The sequence below is a fragment of the Geotrypetes seraphini genome, chromosome 13, assembly GCF_902459505.1.
Source record: "Geotrypetes seraphini chromosome 13, aGeoSer1.1, whole genome shotgun sequence".
NCBI classification, from domain to species: Eukaryota; Metazoa; Chordata; class Amphibia; order Gymnophiona; family Dermophiidae; genus Geotrypetes; species Geotrypetes seraphini.
Window position 1 is genome coordinate 39,653,097 of NC_047096.1, and position 17,768 is coordinate 39,670,864.

Genomic DNA, 17,768 nt, shown 5'->3' on the forward strand with positions numbered 1-17,768 from the left:
TCAATCAATGATCTGAAACAATGTCAAAACATAGAATTTTGATTCTGTAAATTGGCATTTAACAAAATAAGATAACACTCTTTTTAGCTATAGTGGCAAAATAACGCTCAGAATTTAGGAAGTTGGTTGGTTGGGCTGAGAACTTTTCAGTACCCCCCTCATAACTGTGCCCCCCAAAGCAAAAGACAAGTACTTACAATCAGCTTTGCCAGTAAACTAATGACCATCTAGCACTCCTGAACCCGTCAGCAGTGAGGGCCTAATATCTTCTCAGTGGGACCTCTGCAGAACTCATCCATCTCTGCAAAATTGGACATTATTGCAGATTGGCTTACAGTAAATAAGCTCAAGGTTAATTCTCAGAAAACTGCAGTGTTGCTCTTTTCCTCAAGAAATTCACCAGAACATACTTTAAATTTCACTATGAAAGGAGTTCCTTTAAAATTTTCATCAAAGACCAAAATCTTAGGCATTATAATAGACAATACCTTAAGCTTTCATTCACACATCTCTAAGATGGTATGCTCATCTTTCTATGCTCTCTGTCAAATTTGATACATTCGCTCATTTCTTCAACAAAGCTCACTCTGTATTCTTATACATTCCCTTGTCTTGTCCAAACTCGATTACTGCAATTCGATCCTTGTTGGTCTCTCAAAATATCAATTACATCAATTATAATTAGTTCAGTACACTACAGTTAGACTACTTCACCACTGTTCTAATTTGATCATGATACACCATTTCTAAAATCAGAACATATCCTTCCAGTGTCCTATTGCATTCCATTTAAATACAATATTCTTTCTCACCAACTACTATCAAGCGGTCTTCCCTCTTTTTTATTTAGTCTCCTTGTCCCATACTCGCGACAAAGAACCTTGCATTCTTCACAACAACAGTTATTAGTTGTCCATTCATTTTGACAATTTTTCCTTGATTTTCATAGGAACTCTTCATTCTCTGTCATGGCTCCCACTCTCTGGAACTCTTTGCCCCATTACCTCCGTTCTGAAAAATCATTTGTGACATTCAAGATGCAATTGAAGGCATACTATTTTTCCTTGGTCTTCTGCTCTTAATTTTTTATTTTACTGTAAAAGCTGCTGGCAACCTTTCCTTTTCTGGCTCTTCTACCTTCATCTCATCTTGTTTGGGCAGTAATAAAATATGATTTCCTTTCCCCTAACCATTTGCTTTTATAGTAACCTACCGTTTTCTTCCTCTCCTCATGTTTTCATAATTGTTTGACTGTTTTTTGGAACTCCGTGTTTTTGTCCAATTTCTGTTACCTACGCCCATTTTATTTTATTTTTGCTTTTATTTTTATCTTTATTTTCAAAATCTTGACGACATAATTGAGCTATAGTTGGATGCCGTAGTGCTGGCCTTGAAGCAGCGGACAAGAACAGAGTCCGCGAAACGCTGGCCGCGTCGGCACCTTTAGAGATAAGCACTGCTTGAGAGGCATATTTAGAGATAAATACTAATCAAGATAAATAGTTTGTCAATTTTTTCAATATACTGGATAAGTGCATATGACTAAATATACGAAGAAATAATGAGACCTGAAATTTGGAGACACTGGTGTAAATTTTAAGTGGAGACTTTATATATAAGAAGGTAGTAATTTATAAATTAATTTAGAAAAAGATAAAAGAAAAAAAAGGACAAAATTTTTTCAAAAAAATAAGGATAAAGTATATAACATGAAATTTAACACCAGGTCCTTTGGCCAATGATTGAAGCAAGGAGAAACAACACTATGCTGATTTCCTCAGTTTGTGATAATACAACTGTGCGTAGGCTCCAAATCTGAGGCCTTTGGAATTAGATGCACTTCTCTGGTTGAGTGGTGGGTTATATATTATATATTTTTGTTAACATAAGTGACTGTCATAGCATTCTCCAATATGACATACACCACCATTCTCACCACTACCAGGATAAAATTCTGCAGCACTAAACAAATCTCCATGACTTCCAGCCAGTTGATGGACCATGAAATTTCCATGAGTGACTTTTGACTCTATGATAGCTGTCCTTGACATCCCCCCACCCTTCCGCAACTAGATAACCTGGCATTGTGATGACTACCAACCAGTTGAGAAGCTTCAGGTCCATTCTGAAGGGGCTACATGTATGCTGTCACCCAAGGAACCGGCTCCAATGTCGCTGCCATGAAAACCAGGAGTTGCAGGTAATCACAACCTCTCAGCAATCCCTGGGTCACCTGTGATGATGTAACTGAATATTAATGTTCTCTGCCTCCATCTGCTGTTTGGAGGGCACAACATACTTGTCTGGACTGATCTAGCAGGAGGATAAAAAAGCAAAGTAATTTCATGTATATTCATTGTGGATACCCTAAAATCCCAACTAGCTTTGGGGTCCTCAAGACAGGGTTGGAAAGCCCTGGTTTAAGACTACTTTGGATTAGGCTGGTAACCCTCAAAGCCTGGTCTTAGAATACTCTAGTGGCTAGCTTTGGACAAAGCACCTATGGTCCCTGAAACAGAAAAATATTCCAACCCTTCTATAAGTAAAGACAGAAACAGAGGACATTTACAATCTATGTACATGGCACCATACAAAATGTATGACACATTTGGATGCAAAATTGTTAGGTGACACAGTAAAATTATACCATACACTTGTTAACTAATTCTCTGCACCTTCATTGCATAAATTGCTCTAAATTGTTCTCTGATATGCTGAACTGTTTTCTGACATGCTGTAACTTCGCTGTAAATGTATAGTCTCTTAACCTGTAAACCGCTCTGAACTGTTGTGTGGTATTGCGGTATACAAAAATAAAGTTATTATTATTATTATTATTAAACAGTGTGTAGTGAATATGGAAATTAAACCAGGATCTCTAGATTTACTTCATCCTCATTCCTTTACTGCCAACCCTCAGGTATCACCTCAGTGTTCTAGTCAGTAAACAGAAGCAAGGGTACTGTAGCATGCTGAAAGCTTCTTTCATACCTGGATTGTGTCAAGATATAAGAAGAGTACAGGTTCCAGCTTCTGGAAGTTAATAGTGGCCAGCACTGGTGAGGAAGAACAGAATACAATTAAATAATTTAGAAAAGTATATGTGACAATGATCAAAGACAGACAAGAAATAGGCAAATGAGAAATGCAATCCTCATTTGTTTTCTCATCTCTTCTATATACTCCAAAAATTAAAAGAAAAAAAAGTGTGTGGTTAAGTCACACTGAAAAACTCATTCTACCCAGAAATATCAGTGGTAAGGTAATTATTTTCATTGCATTTATAGGATTTGCAACAGCCCATCATCACAAGTCTGGTTAGTTTAGAGAAAAACGTTCATAACAAATTACATTAAAAAAGATATATTTACAGAAAATAAATATAACAGTATACTACTAAACAATCCAAATTAATCACATTAAATCACTTCAATAAAGGATGTTAAGTTGCAGAAATAAATAACAGGACAGGGCCTTTAGCTTTTTTTTTTTCAAATGCTGAAGCAGTGAATGTAATATTGCTTTCCAATTATTTTCATAACATTTTGCCCCTCTTCAAATCACTAAAACAACTGAACCATTCTTCTAATTAAACATCATCTTTTTCCGTTACACTACCTCCAGGAACTCAGAAAGTTCAATAAGATATGATTTCAAAAATCCAGAAGGTATACTTGCAGGATTTTAAATGAAGAGTTAGTGTCAGCTTCAGTAGGTACTCTTTAAACTGTGATAAATGAAAGTAATTCAGTAAGAAGAAAAACAAGCTGAAAGCTCAAGAATCTCTCCTATTCTTCATTATTTTATAATACCTCCTTCTTTGCCTCTGAAAGGCGTTTTCAAACAACAACAAAAAATTTGAAGGGAATTCATATCAGAGTAAAAGAAGTGTCTATTTGTTTTTGTATTTTTCATCACAATTTATAAGGAACAGAAACATTACTTTCCACATGTAAAAAACATCAACTTACATGATGCAATACTTTTCCTTTGCAAAAGTCAATAAGAACATACAGTAAGAATAATCATACTGGGTTAGATTGAAAGTCTATCTACCCAACAATCCAGATCACAAGTACGAGGGGCACTGAAAAGTTCTCAGCCCAGCCAACAAAGTTGGGGCAGTCTCCATCAAGGGCTATACACTCAGTCCAATGATTTTCCACGTTTTTTATTCCGTCGGAAAAATATGGAATGAAAAAAGTAGAAAATTGCTAGACATAGAGGGACATTTTCGATAGGACTTCTAAGTCCAACTTTGGATGTTTCCCACAAAATGCCCAAAACTGGACTTCCAGAAGGGTCCATTTTTTAAAATGCTGGATGCCAAATTTTTTTTTGTTGTTGTTCAAAAATTGTTTAGTTGGCATCTTAGCCACCATGACATCCAACTAGATGTCCAACCTCAGGACGTCTAATTTTATTCCCCATTTTTTACCACAATACCATCCAAGTTGAAAACAACCAAATGAAGGCCATTTGGACATGGGAAGGGCCAGCTTTCTAATGGACTGGCCACACAGACATGTCAACAGGCACATTAGAAGGCACTGCTGTGAACTTCACATAAACAGTGCCAGAAGTACATCTCACCATAACCCCCTTATGTATGGTGAGCCCTCCAAAACTCCCCCTAAACCTACTATACCCACTTGTCCACCACCCCAATAGCCTTTATGGCTGCAGATTTCACCTATACAGCAGTATAGTAGGGTTTTGGTGGATTTTGGTGGGCTCACACTTTCACCATAAATAGTGTCTAGAGTGGCTTATGGGCCTCGCTCCTAATCTCTATGGTTCACTAGCCCTGACTACTTAAGACACTTGTGTGATGTTCTACTAGGCTTTCCCATACCAAGTGCTAATGATCCAGAGCCAGGTATGTATTGTTTCATTCAAATTTTTTTGGGGGGAGGGAGCAGTGACTACTGGGGGAGTGTGTAATGCTCATCACTTAATCCCTCCAATGGTCACCTGGGCAGTTTGGTTACCTTCAGGCACTTAAGACGCTTCTCAAACAGGTCTAGTTGAAAACATCTAGGTTCCATCTAGGAATACACCCATTTCTACTCTGGACACACAGCAAGTAAGAAGTCCCATTAGACATCCAGAAAGTCAGTTTTGAAAATGCCCACTTGGACTTTTCGACTAGTATGACATCCAAGTGCTAGTTTGTATTGTCTTTTGGTATCTATCATTTTTGAAAATGAGCCCCTAAATGTATATCCCTCGATGGGGATTGCCCCAACTTTGTTGGTTGAGCTGAGAACGTTTCAGCGACCCCCTCGTAACTAACAGAACTCCAAATAGTAGCATGATTCTATGCCTCTCATCCCAGGAACAAGAAGTGTGGCTTGGTTCATAACTATCTTAATAGCAGATTTATCATTTTCTCTCTAGGAACTTGTCCAAAGCTTTTTTAACACCCAGATACACTACCAGCTGTTACTACATCTGCTGGCAACAAGTTCCAGAGCTTAAATATTCATTGGTTGAAAAAATATTTTCTCCTATTTGTTTTAAAAATACTACCATGTAACTTTATGGAGTGTCCCCTAGTCTTTGTACATTTTTTAAAACTTTATTTTCATTTATTTAACAATAATTACAAGTTACATCACTTGTTCAAGCAATAAAGTACCTGCCACCATTACAATTCTCTCAAGTAGGAATTTATTTAAAAAAGAACAAAACAATTGAAATATAGGCTTTTCCTCAGATCACTATAAGAAAAAAAAGCAGGGGGGGGGGAAGAAATAATTTAAAAAAACTAAGGGAGAGTATAATAAACAACATTTCAAGAAATTAGCTACCACAGATTAACCTCAGTCTAATCTATCTATTCTACTTCATATAGCACAAACAGTTAACTTCTTGAGATCTAAAAAGGACCTCAGATGGTCAGGCAGGAAAAACACATATCTCAAACCCAAGTATTTAATCACACATCTGCATGGATATTCGAGCAAAAAAGTTCCTTGGTTCCTCTCTCATAGCCAGAAATTCTCTCCGTCTCTCTTGAGCTGACCTAGTCACATCAGGGTATAACCAAATTCTCTGACCACAGAAAAGAACAGTATTATTTTAAAATTATATTCTCATGATAGAACTCAGGTCTTGTTCAAAGACAAAATTCAAAATAAGTGTAGCCCGATCTTTGACTTCAGAGAGACAATCCTCTAAAATTGCAGTGATATCCTGTAGATTTTTTTCAGGCTGCTTATTATCATTAGTTGCAACTTCATTTATTAATTGGTCTCCTGTTTCAATCCATTTATCTTTAGTAACAGGTAAATAGTAAGCTTTTGGGTTTTTTTTAATTTCTTTATTCATTTTTAAACCTACATCAAGTGTACAGTAAATGTCAACCAAATATAATACAACATCACTTGAAAAAATTTCAATATCATACACCAAGAAGATTTAACCCCCACCCCCTCCCAAATTCATATACAACTAATATATACCACATGAAAATAATATCTTACGACAATCATCTATATATTCTTAATGGAAAAAACAAGAACCCCCCCCCCCAAATCCACATGTGTATTAAGATTGGGAAAAGTGTAACTTTCCCAAGGAGGCTGTTGAACAAACTTGAAGGGCTGAAGTTTGGACCCAAAGTGGTGAACTGGGTCAGAAACTGGCTGTCGGACAGACGCCAGAAGGTGGTGGTTAATGGAAGTCACTCGAAGGAAGGAAAGGTGACTAGTGGAGTCCCTCAGGGTTCGGTGCTGGGGCCAATCCTGTTCAATATGTTTGTGAGTGACATTGCTGAAGGGTTAGAAGGAAAAGTGTGCCTTTTTGCAGATGATACCAAGATTTGTAACAGAGTAGACACCGAAGAGGGAGTGGAAAATATGAAAAAGGATCTGCAAAAGTTAGAGGAATGGTCTAATGCCTGGCAACTAAAATTCAATGCAAAGAAATGCAGAGTAATGCATTTGGGGATTAATAATAGGAAGGAACCGTATATGCTGGGAGGAGAGAAGCTGATATGCACGGACGGGGAGAGGGACCTTGGGGTTATAGTGTCCGAAGATCTAAAGGCGAAAAAACAGTGTGACAAGGCAGTAGCTGCTGCCAGAAGGATGCTGGGCTGTATAAAGAGAGGCGTAGTCAGAAGAAGGAAGAAGGTGTTGATGCCCCTGTACAGGTCATTGGTAAGGCCCCACTTGGAGTATTGTGTTCAGTTTTGGAGACCGTATCTGGCGAAAGACGTAAGAAGACTTGAGGCGGTCCAGAGGAGGGCGACGAAAAAGATAGGAGGCTTGCGCCAGAAGACGTATGAGGAGAGACTGGAAGCCATGAATATGTATACCCTAGAGGAAAGGAGAGACAGGGGAGATATGATTCAGACGTTCAAATACTTGAAGGGTATTAACGTAGAACAAAATCTTTTCCAGAGAAAGGAAAATGGTAAAACCAGAGGACATAATTTGAGGTTGAGGGGTGGTAGATTCAGGGGCAATGTTAGGAAATTCTATTTTACGGAGAGGGTAGTGGATGCCTGGAATGCGCTCCCGAGAGAGGTGGTGGAGAGTAAAACTGTGACTGAGTTCAAAGAAGCGTGGGATGAACACAGAAGATTTAGAATCAGAAAATAATATTAAATATTGAACTAGGCCAGTACTGGGCAGACTTGCACGGTCTGTGTCTGTGTATGGCCGTTTGGTGGAGGATGGGCTGGGGAGGGTTTCAATGGCTGGGAGGGTGTAGATGGGCTGGAGTAAGTCTTAACAGAGATTTCGGCAGTTGGAACCCAAGCACAGTACCGGGTAAAGCTTTGGATTCTTGCCCAGAAATAGCTAAGAAGAAAAAAAATTTTAAAAAAATTTAAATTGAATCAGGTTGGGCAGACTGGATGGACCATTCGGGTCTTTATCTGCCATCATCTACTATGTTACTATATAATTTAATAATGGTCCCCACACATCCTTAAATTTATTATAATAACCTTTTTGAACAGCCAGTACGTTAAGTATCACCGTGGATAGACAAAGATGTATCAAGCCCAGTATCCTGTTTTCAAGTCACAAGTATCTGGAAATATCCCAAAAGAGTAAAATAGATTTCATGCTGCTTATCCTAGGAATAAGCAGCGGGTTTGCCCAAGTTCGCCTTAATGATGATTTATGGATTTTTCTTTTAGGAACGTGTCCAAACCTTTTTTACACCCTGCTATGCTAACCGATTATATCACATTCTCTGGCAATTAAGTCTAGAGCTTAATTATATGTTGAGTGAATAACTATTATCTCTAATTTGTTTTAAATGTACTACTTAATTGCTTAATTCATGCCCTTTAGTCCGTGTAGTTTTGGAAAAAGTAAACAAGTGATTCACATCTACTCCACTTCACTCATGATTATAGACCCCTATTATATCTTCTCTCAGCCATTTTTTCTTCAAGCTGAAGAGCCCTAGCTTTGTAGCCTTTCCTCATAAGGAAATCATTTAATTCCCTTTATCATTTTGGTCACCCTTCTCTGACCTTTTCTAATTCTATCTTTTTTGAGATGCAGTGAACAGATTTGCACACATTGTTCGGGGTGTAATCACAGCATACAAGGGCATTATAATATTCTGAGTTGTTCTCCATTCCTTTCCTAATAATTTCTAACATTCTAATTGCTTTCTTAGCCACCACTGCAGAGGATTTCAACCTAGCACCAACAATGACACCTAGATCCTAATGTAGAACATTGCATCTTTAGCTATAGGACATTTAGAAAATTGTTAAAGACCTACCAATTCCAGAAGTTTGTAGTTTATGATGGCTGTTAACGAAGAGTAGATGTTATGGTATACATTGCAATTCTTAGGGTGATGTCCTGTTCTCTTGATATATGAGCCTCACTAAACTTTTGAGGCTAGCATGGGTTAGAAATAACCAATGTAATGTAATGTAATGCAGCCCTTTAAGCAAAAATCCTGTCTGGCAAGATCCACAAGAAGAAAGCAGAAACTGCTGTTGTGAAACTCTGACAGAAGAGCCCCTGAATCCAGAGGTCACTGCCCTGGTAGACTGAATCCAGATCCATCAGGGAGGACAGCCGAAGACTACGTCCCTGAAAACTCAAACAATGGTCTAGCTTGATGAAAGAGAAAAGACCAAAGACTGTGGTCATGGAAGCCCAACATGCATCCTGCTGCTCTAATTGAGTATGTCCACCATCTGTTGACGGGTGGAATAAACCCATGTGTCTAGGCGATACTAGTAGGATTAAAAGAAAGTCTGTATTTTGTTCAGGGTTTGAGATTATGATTTTCTGCCTCACTTCTTTATGTTATTTTTATCTTAGAAAAATACTCTACAAGACAAGCGCAAATAGAAAGACATACCTCCCTCCAGGCTTCCAGAGCTCAGGCCATCTTTGTTGTCGCTTGTCATTAGGAGTTCCACTATGCCTCTTTTTAGAAGTGCCTACTTAATAGAACAAAAATAATTATCTGAAGATATAGAGCAGAATCTGCTATGTGCAACTTCATTTAATATAGAATACCTAACAAACCCTGCACCATAACCAAGGAACTGCCCCTTCTACCCAAATGCTAAACCATCTATGCTCACGAGGACATTGCCGAAAATGTCAATCACAGCTTTTCTGCTCCTCCTCTTTCACCACGGTCTCTGCTGCCCCCTTCAGTACGTACCAAAGCCAACGACAGCCCTAAAGAAGAAGACAGGAGAAGAAGAGGTATGAGGAACTCCCCAAAACCAGGTGTCTGATCTGCTCAGATGAATTTAAAATAATCACTGAATGAACAGTAATGTAGTTAAAACATTAACAAGCCTCTGAGAGGAACAATGAATGTAATAGTCTGACTGACAGTAAAAGCTTAGTATGGAGCTGACCATTAAGTTTGAGTCAGAAAGCAGGAGCATCAGATAAATTGCTGGGTAGAGGGTTCAGCATATTATCCTTATCTACTGGAAAATATATTATCAAGGTAAGAAACTAATCTCTTTTTCCAGTTCAACAGGGACGGTAGGCTGAACCATAGGGTCATGCCTAAGCAGTCCCTAAACTCTAGGGTGGGAGAGATGAAACTTAGAAAAAAAAATCCAAGATGGCCACCATGGCAGCATTTTAGCACCAAAAATCAGCTTAAAAATACCTCAAGGATGACCAAAAACTTTAAAAAAAATAGATCTTAGAGGAGGGGGGCCAAGGACTTAACTGCAGAAACAGTCAAAACACAATTTTCAAGTCTCTCCCACTGTTTTTCTCCATAGTCTGTCACAGCCTGTACTCATAGATCATGTGCTGGAAAAATGGTGCTGCAATCTGCTTCAGCAACTTTAAAGTGTAGCTGGATCTGCAGAGGTTCTCTGCCTCAAGCCACCGGTCAGCCGCCACATTGAGATCATCAGGCTGCCAATTGGATCGTAGTTGGACTGATGCTCAAATACCCCCCCCAAGCCGTGACCAACACAGTAAAAAACAGAGAGAGGCAAAGCTGCAGATAGCAACGTAGGTGTTCCAAAGGATGTTATTGATGCCTAACAAATTGCACTCAAGCTCCTGCCAAGTCAAGGAAGCGAGCAAGTGCTGAGGGTCCGAAACCCTGAACTTTACAAATCTTCAGCAGGTTGGTTGTACATGTCCCGAAGAATACACCAGACTAAGGCCCGGATTCTAAAAACGGTGTCCTGATTGTAGGCAGCGGTAGGCATCCTACTGCTGTCTATCCAGCCATTCGGGACGCTTGTTTTTAGAAAAAAGGTTCCCGAGGTAGGTAGTCTACATTGGAGACGCCTCCGGGAACCTAGGGATGTGCGCAAGTCCACCTAAGGCTAGGCACAGGTATGGTTTGGCCCAGAAGTAGCCTTAGGTGGACCTAGACGGCCATACGTATCTCCCTAGGCCAGCAGGAGACGTGTACAACATTGTAAGTAGATGCGGCCACTGCGTTTATTATGGAAAGGGATTTCCCTGCTGCGATAAGTTTAGCAGCCGCTGCTGCGGCCGGCATTCCTCCCCCTCCCCGAACGAAAGCAGCAGGAGGGATGCCCAATCCCTCCTGCCCGGAACACCCCCGACTCCCCCAAATGAACACGGCAGGAGGGATGCCCAATCCCTCCTGCCCAGAGCACCCCCCCCCGAACAAAAGCAACAGGAGGTATGTCCAATCCCTCCTGCCTGGAAACCCACCCCACTCCCACCGAACGCAGCAGGAGAGATGCATAAATCCTTCCTGCCTGGAACCCCCTCAACGAAAGTGGCAGAAGGGATGCCCAATCCCACCTGCCGGAAACCCCTCCGCCCTGTAGATCGCTGAAAGGAGGGTGCCCAAACCCTCCTGCCAGAAACCCCCCACCTCCTGTAGATCGCCAGCAGAAGGGTGCCCAATCCCTCCTGCCAGAACCCTCCCACCCCCCCTGTAGATCGCCGGCAAGGGGGTGCCCAAGCCCTCCTGACGGAACCCCCCCCAATCCCCCGTAGATAGAATGGAACCCCCATCCCTAGAACCCCTCCTAATCTCCCCACCCTCCCCGGACCCCCTCTCTATCCTGTAAGGATGGCCGACCGGCCAGATCTTCTCTCCATCCGTCTGGCAGGCCTGCCTCCATTGGATTGAAGTGGGCCTGCCCCTTCCCGGTGCATTGTGAGATGCACTGGAAAGGGGCCTAAGGCCTGATTGACCCAAGTGCCTAAGACCCCTGCAATGGGCAGGGTCTTAGGCACCTGGGCCACTGGACTCTTAGGTTGGCTCATGCCTAAGACCAGTGTTCCCTCTAAGCTGCGCTGGCGTGCGCTGGCGCACAAAATATTGCATCGCAGCGCACAAGTTTACGTCACAGCGCACGGCGTACGGAGATGGCAGGGCGGCGAGAGGAGAATCGGGCGAGTTGGCGCTGGCGCCCGATATTTGTAGCGCAAAGCGAAAAAAATTTTGCCCACAACACCCGCCCGCTTAGAGGGAGCACTGCCTAAGACCCCTCCCATGGGTGAGGCTTTAGGCGCCAGGGCCAACCAGAATCTTAGGTAATTAGGAGAGGTTCTAATGGGGGTGGGAGTCCAGGTGGGGGGGCCACACTAACTACAGGGGAGGTGGGGGCCATGCTATGAGGTCTCCAGGGGGGTGGGGGTTTCCAGCAGGAGAGATTCTGGGGAGGGTGTTCTGGGCAGGAGGGATTGAGCATCCCTCCTGCTGCGTTCATACAGGGGGTGAGGGTGGGTTCCGGGCAGAAGGGACTGGGCATCCCTTCTGCCTCATTCATTTGGGGGGTGGGGAGACTGGCGGCTGCAGTTGCGGCCGTTAAATTTATCGCGGCAGGGAGATCCCTTGCTGCGATAAGCTTAGCGGCCGCATCTACAACAATCCAATTCTCTAACCGGCATATGTAACATGGACGTTGGCTATAGAATTAGGTTTACTTTAGGTGGCCTTAGGCCCAATTCTATATAGAACACCCGTCGGCTTCTGAGACCAGGTGTGCTAAACAGAATCCAGGCCTAAATGTCTGCTCCTTTCCATGCAGGCACAACAGTTCTTGAAGCTGTGTACGAACTACAAATAAGGCGTAAAACCAAAAAAAGAACTATAAATATTAAAGAAATAACTGGAGTAGATCAGAAAGACACCTTCATGCTCGCCTCCAGAAGGAAGAACTGAAGAGGGCAGCAGAGACCGTGGAGAAGGACCTGAAAAGCTGTGATTGACATCTGTTGCAGTATGCTCATGAGCACAGATGGACAACCCTACAGCACACTATCCCTATTGCACTAGAAAGGAGTATATTCCATGTGTAAAGCATGTTTACATGTGAAAATAAGCTTTTCTAAAACCTAAGGCCCAGATTCTCTAACCAGTGTCGATTGTTTAGGTGCCAGTAGGCACCCAAGCTCAGTAAAAAACACCATTCCAGCAATGTTTTTAAGTGAGCTTCATAGCGCCTACCAGCGCCTACAAAATCAGCACTGGAATCACACCTCAGTAGGTGCTTTAGGCCGCCTAATGACACTGTGGGCATGGCTAACGCTAGAAGTGGTGTTAGGTGGCCTAAAGCCCTTGCGATGGTGCAATTCACGACAAAGATAGGTGCTGGAAATGTAGGCCTGGTAAATCCTGGCCTACGTTTCTGGCACATATCTTTCCCGGAGACGCAATTCTCTATACAGCATCATCGCGTGATTGACAAGCAATTAACAGCCACTTTTTATGTGGCTGCTGATATTTTGATGACAGAGAGAATCCAGGCCTGAGTGGCCAAATATATGTGCCCCCAAGACTTAGAACAGATGAAATAACAAGATGGAGTCAAGGATAGAAAGCAGCATGGACCCAACACGGCTCATGTTTTGGCAAATACCTGCATCAGTGGTCAAAATGTCATTCCAGTACAGCAAAGCAAAGCTTCCTAATTTTAAATTCCCAATTGCAGTATTAGTGTGTCAGATATTCAGATTTCTATTATGAAACAAATGAAGCAGCAAACAGAAATGTTTCCTACTGCATTTGTTTGCACAAAAGGAAGTGGGAATCTGGGAGGTGTCTGCTAACGGTGTCTAACAGTGGGGAGATTTGCTTCTATTTGCTCATGTTTCTCCAGCAGTTTGCTTTGCTTTGCTGAATCTATCTGACGCAAGTAAGGATACCCGGTGACGTCATTGGGGTCCTGAACTTCTCTGTGAAATTGCCGACATGGCCAAAGGGGAACGCTAGGCTCCTTGGGAGCTCCTTGGAGTCATGAGGACCAATAAATATTATCTGGGTAAGTCATTTGAATTCTATTGAATATGGGCAAATGTAAAGTCAAGAATAAAGTTTCTACCCCAGTTCCATCAGGCCCGATAGACCGACATGTAACCACCTTGAGTTTATCTCCTTTACAATCTATTAGACTTGAATCTATCTCAGGAGCATCTCTTAGCTCCCCTGAACGTACTCTTCCACTTCCTCCAATTTTTTCTGGGGACTTGGGACCCAAAGTTGGTCCTGATTTTGCTTCTAAAAATATATTGGAAAAGCAGTCTATTGCAAAAATTTCATTTTTGAAAATGCATCAAATATTGCCGAGTTTAACAAATAAAACTTTGGATTCAATCTCATTAGAAACACCACTGGAAATTTCCTTAAGAGATTTGTGCCAACTTAATCAAAAAATGGAGAATTTGTTGAAATCAACAATAACTCAAAATCAAGCCCTTTCAAAGGAAGTTGTAGGTATTTTGGATATTAAAGCGTTGATCGATCAGCCCTCTTCTTTATGGAAATCTTTTGCTGAATTGCAAGCTTCATACCATCTAGCAGACTCAGAGTTTTTTTCGTTGGTTACAACTAAAGTCAGCAATATGCAAATGTGATATATCTATTGCAAAGCTTAAGTCAAAACCAGATTTAATTAAATATTGCTCTATGTTCAAATTGTTGGGACATACAGCCTCTCATTTTTATGGTATGTTGAGGGGTTTTCTCTCCCTAAACTTACATACGGTGTGGGAGGAGGACATGTGTCATACTTTTACTGAATCTGAATGGAATAGTTTCTGGCTTCAGTCAATTCATTCCACCAAATCATCGTCAGTAGTACAATCCATGTTCTTTCTTGCGCATCGTTCTCTGTGGACACCATTAAAATCTCATTATATAAATTCATCCTTCTCTAAAAATTGTTGGTCTTGTAATGAACAAATTGGGACTCTCAAACATATTTTATTTGAATGCAAATGTATTACTAATTTTTGGAATTATAGTCTATGGACGCATTAGTGTGCACTAAAACAGCTAGCGCATCTTAGTAAAAGGACCCCTTAGTGACTTGCCTAAATGAGAGTGATAAAATGTTGATAATGAAGTTGTATTTCAAAAATAAGAAGGCAGTTTTTTGTGGTGGTAATGTTTTGATTTTTCCAGATTTGGCCAAGACAACACAACTTAGACGTAATGCCTTTTTGGGCTTAAAACCTAGAGTTGTGGCCTTAGGTGCCACCTTTTATTTGAAGTTTCCATATAAATGTCTTCTCTACTTCCAAAGTAAGGATTTTGTTTTTTTGGGGACCCAATTCAATTGGAACAATTTCTTAAATTACATGAAGGGGTAAAATAGCTGATTTTCTAGAGGATTAACGGAAGTTTTTTTAACACCTTAAATTTGGATTTTGTATCCTAATTTTTCTAAATTGTTCATTTATGAATTTATACAGATTTCCTTTCTCTCATAATGGGCTAGATGGAAGTTTATGTATAAAATGGATTTTCTTCTTCTTTTTGTTAATTTTTTCTTGTGAATTTATATATCTTGTATCTTTTCAGAAATTTATTCAATAAAGAGATTTTTTAAAAAGGAAGCGGGAATCTGTATATCTGACACTCTTTTATATTGCTGAGATACAAAAGATAGAAGCCTTCTATACATCAGACCCATATCTAAATCTTTTATAGCAGAAAAATGGGGCACTAAGATGATCAAATATATCTTTTTGTGACAAGTTAACAAACTAATATTAATTGTCATCACAACTGTCAGACTATCACAATTTGTACTATATTTCATTTACATACTCCTATAAGTTTTAAATTTTAAAATCTATGGGGCTCATAATCGAAAGAGAAAAACGTCCAAATACTGTCCTAAGTCGGCACTTGGACGAACATTTCTCAAAAACATCCAAGTGCCGATACTAAAAACGGGTTTTGGACGTATTTCTAAATGACCTAGGCCTTCATAGTGCCGCTGAACAACCAAAGCTAAACGGGGCATTTCAGGAGGAGTGTTGAGGGCGGGGGTTGGGCGGGATGTGGTCCGGCTTAGACGTACAACATGTATAACCGAAAGTTATACAGATAAGCACTGTAAACACATAACACAGACCCCCACACACTACCCCAGTGATCACCGACCCCCCACCCCCCCAAAAAAATTAATCCTCCTTTAAAAAAATCCCCACCTTTAAAATTCAGCCTCCAGGCTATCATCACCTGGCCACCTGGCATAGGAAAGCCTACTCGTCTAGCACAGAGGCAGCTTAAGTTGTCTTGGGGGTGGATTAGGGACCCAGAGAGAGGAGGACCCATGCCCATAAGCCCCTGTAATCACTGCATTGATACTTAAACATGTACACTCCCCTATACACCCCCAAAACCCTTTTGTACTGGCATATAAGTGGCTCCTGCAGCCATAAGGGCTATTAGGGTGGTAGATAAGTAGGTCTAGGGGATTCTGGAGGTGGTTTGGAGAGCTCACCGTGACCTATAAGGGAGCTGTAGGGAGAAGACATGGCACCCTTTTTATGAAGTTCACAGCAGTGCCCTGTAAGGTACTCCACTATTTAGGTGGCATGTCTGGGTGTGCAGTCCATCATTTTGCAGACCCCTCCCACGTCCAACAAGGCTTGTTCTAGGCGTTTTGGACTTGGACGAAAAGTTGGATGGAAATGTGGTATAAAGATGGACGATCAGATTGGCAGGATGTATAATTAGACGATTTTCGAAACAAAAAAAAATTTTGGATGTATTTTTCGAAAATGTGTCTTAGGCTGTTTTTTACTTTGGACGACTTGTGAATTGGACGCAAACAGACTTAGATGTCCCTTTCGATTATGCCCCTCCACGTGTTTGCAAGATTCACTTTCAAAAAATGACTGTTACTTATTTGACACTTTAATAACTATAGGAGTTAGGGCTATCATGTTCTTGGAAAGAATTACATTTAAGGCTCCTTTTACTAAGCTGCAATAGCATTTTTAGTGTGCGCAAAATTGCCGCGTGCGCTAAACCCGTGCTATGCGGCTAGAATTAACGCCAGCTCAATGGTATCGCAGCTTAGTAAAAGGAGCCCTTAGTTAATTACTTAAAGTAGTGGAATATTTTATGCTCCATGTATAGATCAGAGTTGTTTTTAGCAAAGTATAAAGTTATCTTTACGGTATGTTGCAAAATGGTCTTCTCTTACAAAATATCTTCATATATGAAAATTTGAGTCACAACTTGTTTCAAAGGTTTTATTCTATCTGCTATGTGAGGGAAAAGGGGGAGGAGGGTGTGTTATTTTTTTATTTTCTTTCTTGTATGTATGTATATAAAATATTAATAAAATTTCCTTGACTTAAAAAAAGAAAAATTGGAAAATGTTGATTCAAATATGCAAATAATTAAATGTTTGCAGGTGGTAGAAATAAAGGCTTCTACTCTGCAAACACTCCCCACTTCTGCAGTTAAAGATTCATATAATGTGTATAAGAAACTTGAGATTGGAGGTTCTGGAATGTCAGTGCAATAAAATGGCTGGCTGATTGAAGAGCTCCTCATACTCAGCAGTTATTTTTGAATATTTTAATAATTTATTAAAAAAAAAAAATTAAAGAAAGTGCTGAAATGGCTTCATTAAAACAAACAAAACTAGAAAACTCCTTTTCTACCAGAGTTAAAGCAAAGAGATTGAAGCCTGAGTCGGTAATAGCTGCTCAAGTTCCTTTACCGAAAGAGAGTGCAGATCCTGTATCGGTGGATATTCTGGAGCAACTTCGGGTGATTAAATCAATGTTAAAAGATAACGCAGAAAATATGGCAGCTATGAGAGAGGAGATTTCTACTGTTACTAAGCAGCTGGAGAAATCTAATCGAAGGGTGGATCAGTTAGAGTCCCGCACCGAGAAAACGGAAGTGGACCAGAGGCAGTGCAAAAAAGATCACGCTGAGCTTAAGGACCTGCAAAAACGTATGGAAGCTTATGAGAATTACTCTCGTAGATGTAATATTAGGATCCTTGGGATGGCTGAAGGATCGGAAGGAAAAGACTGTGTCACCTTTTTAGA

At 40.7% G+C, this 17,768-nt stretch overlaps 1 protein-coding gene across 3 annotated transcripts in view; it reads right to left on the reverse strand.

Moving 5' to 3' along the window:
- Positions 1 to 17,768, reverse strand: part of GLB1L2 (galactosidase beta 1 like 2) — a 228,484-nt gene that overhangs the window by 73,790 nt on the left and 136,926 nt on the right. For all 3 annotated transcript variants that reach the window (XM_033919320.1, XM_033919318.1, XM_033919319.1), the window contains exons 7-8: positions 9,349 to 9,430; positions 2,992 to 3,056 (exon numbers count right to left, since the gene is read on the reverse strand). In XM_033919320.1, coding sequence (XP_033775211.1) covers positions 2,992 to 3,056; positions 9,349 to 9,430 — 147 coding nt within the window. The remainder of the gene's footprint in view (positions 1 to 2,991; positions 3,057 to 9,348; positions 9,431 to 17,768) is intronic.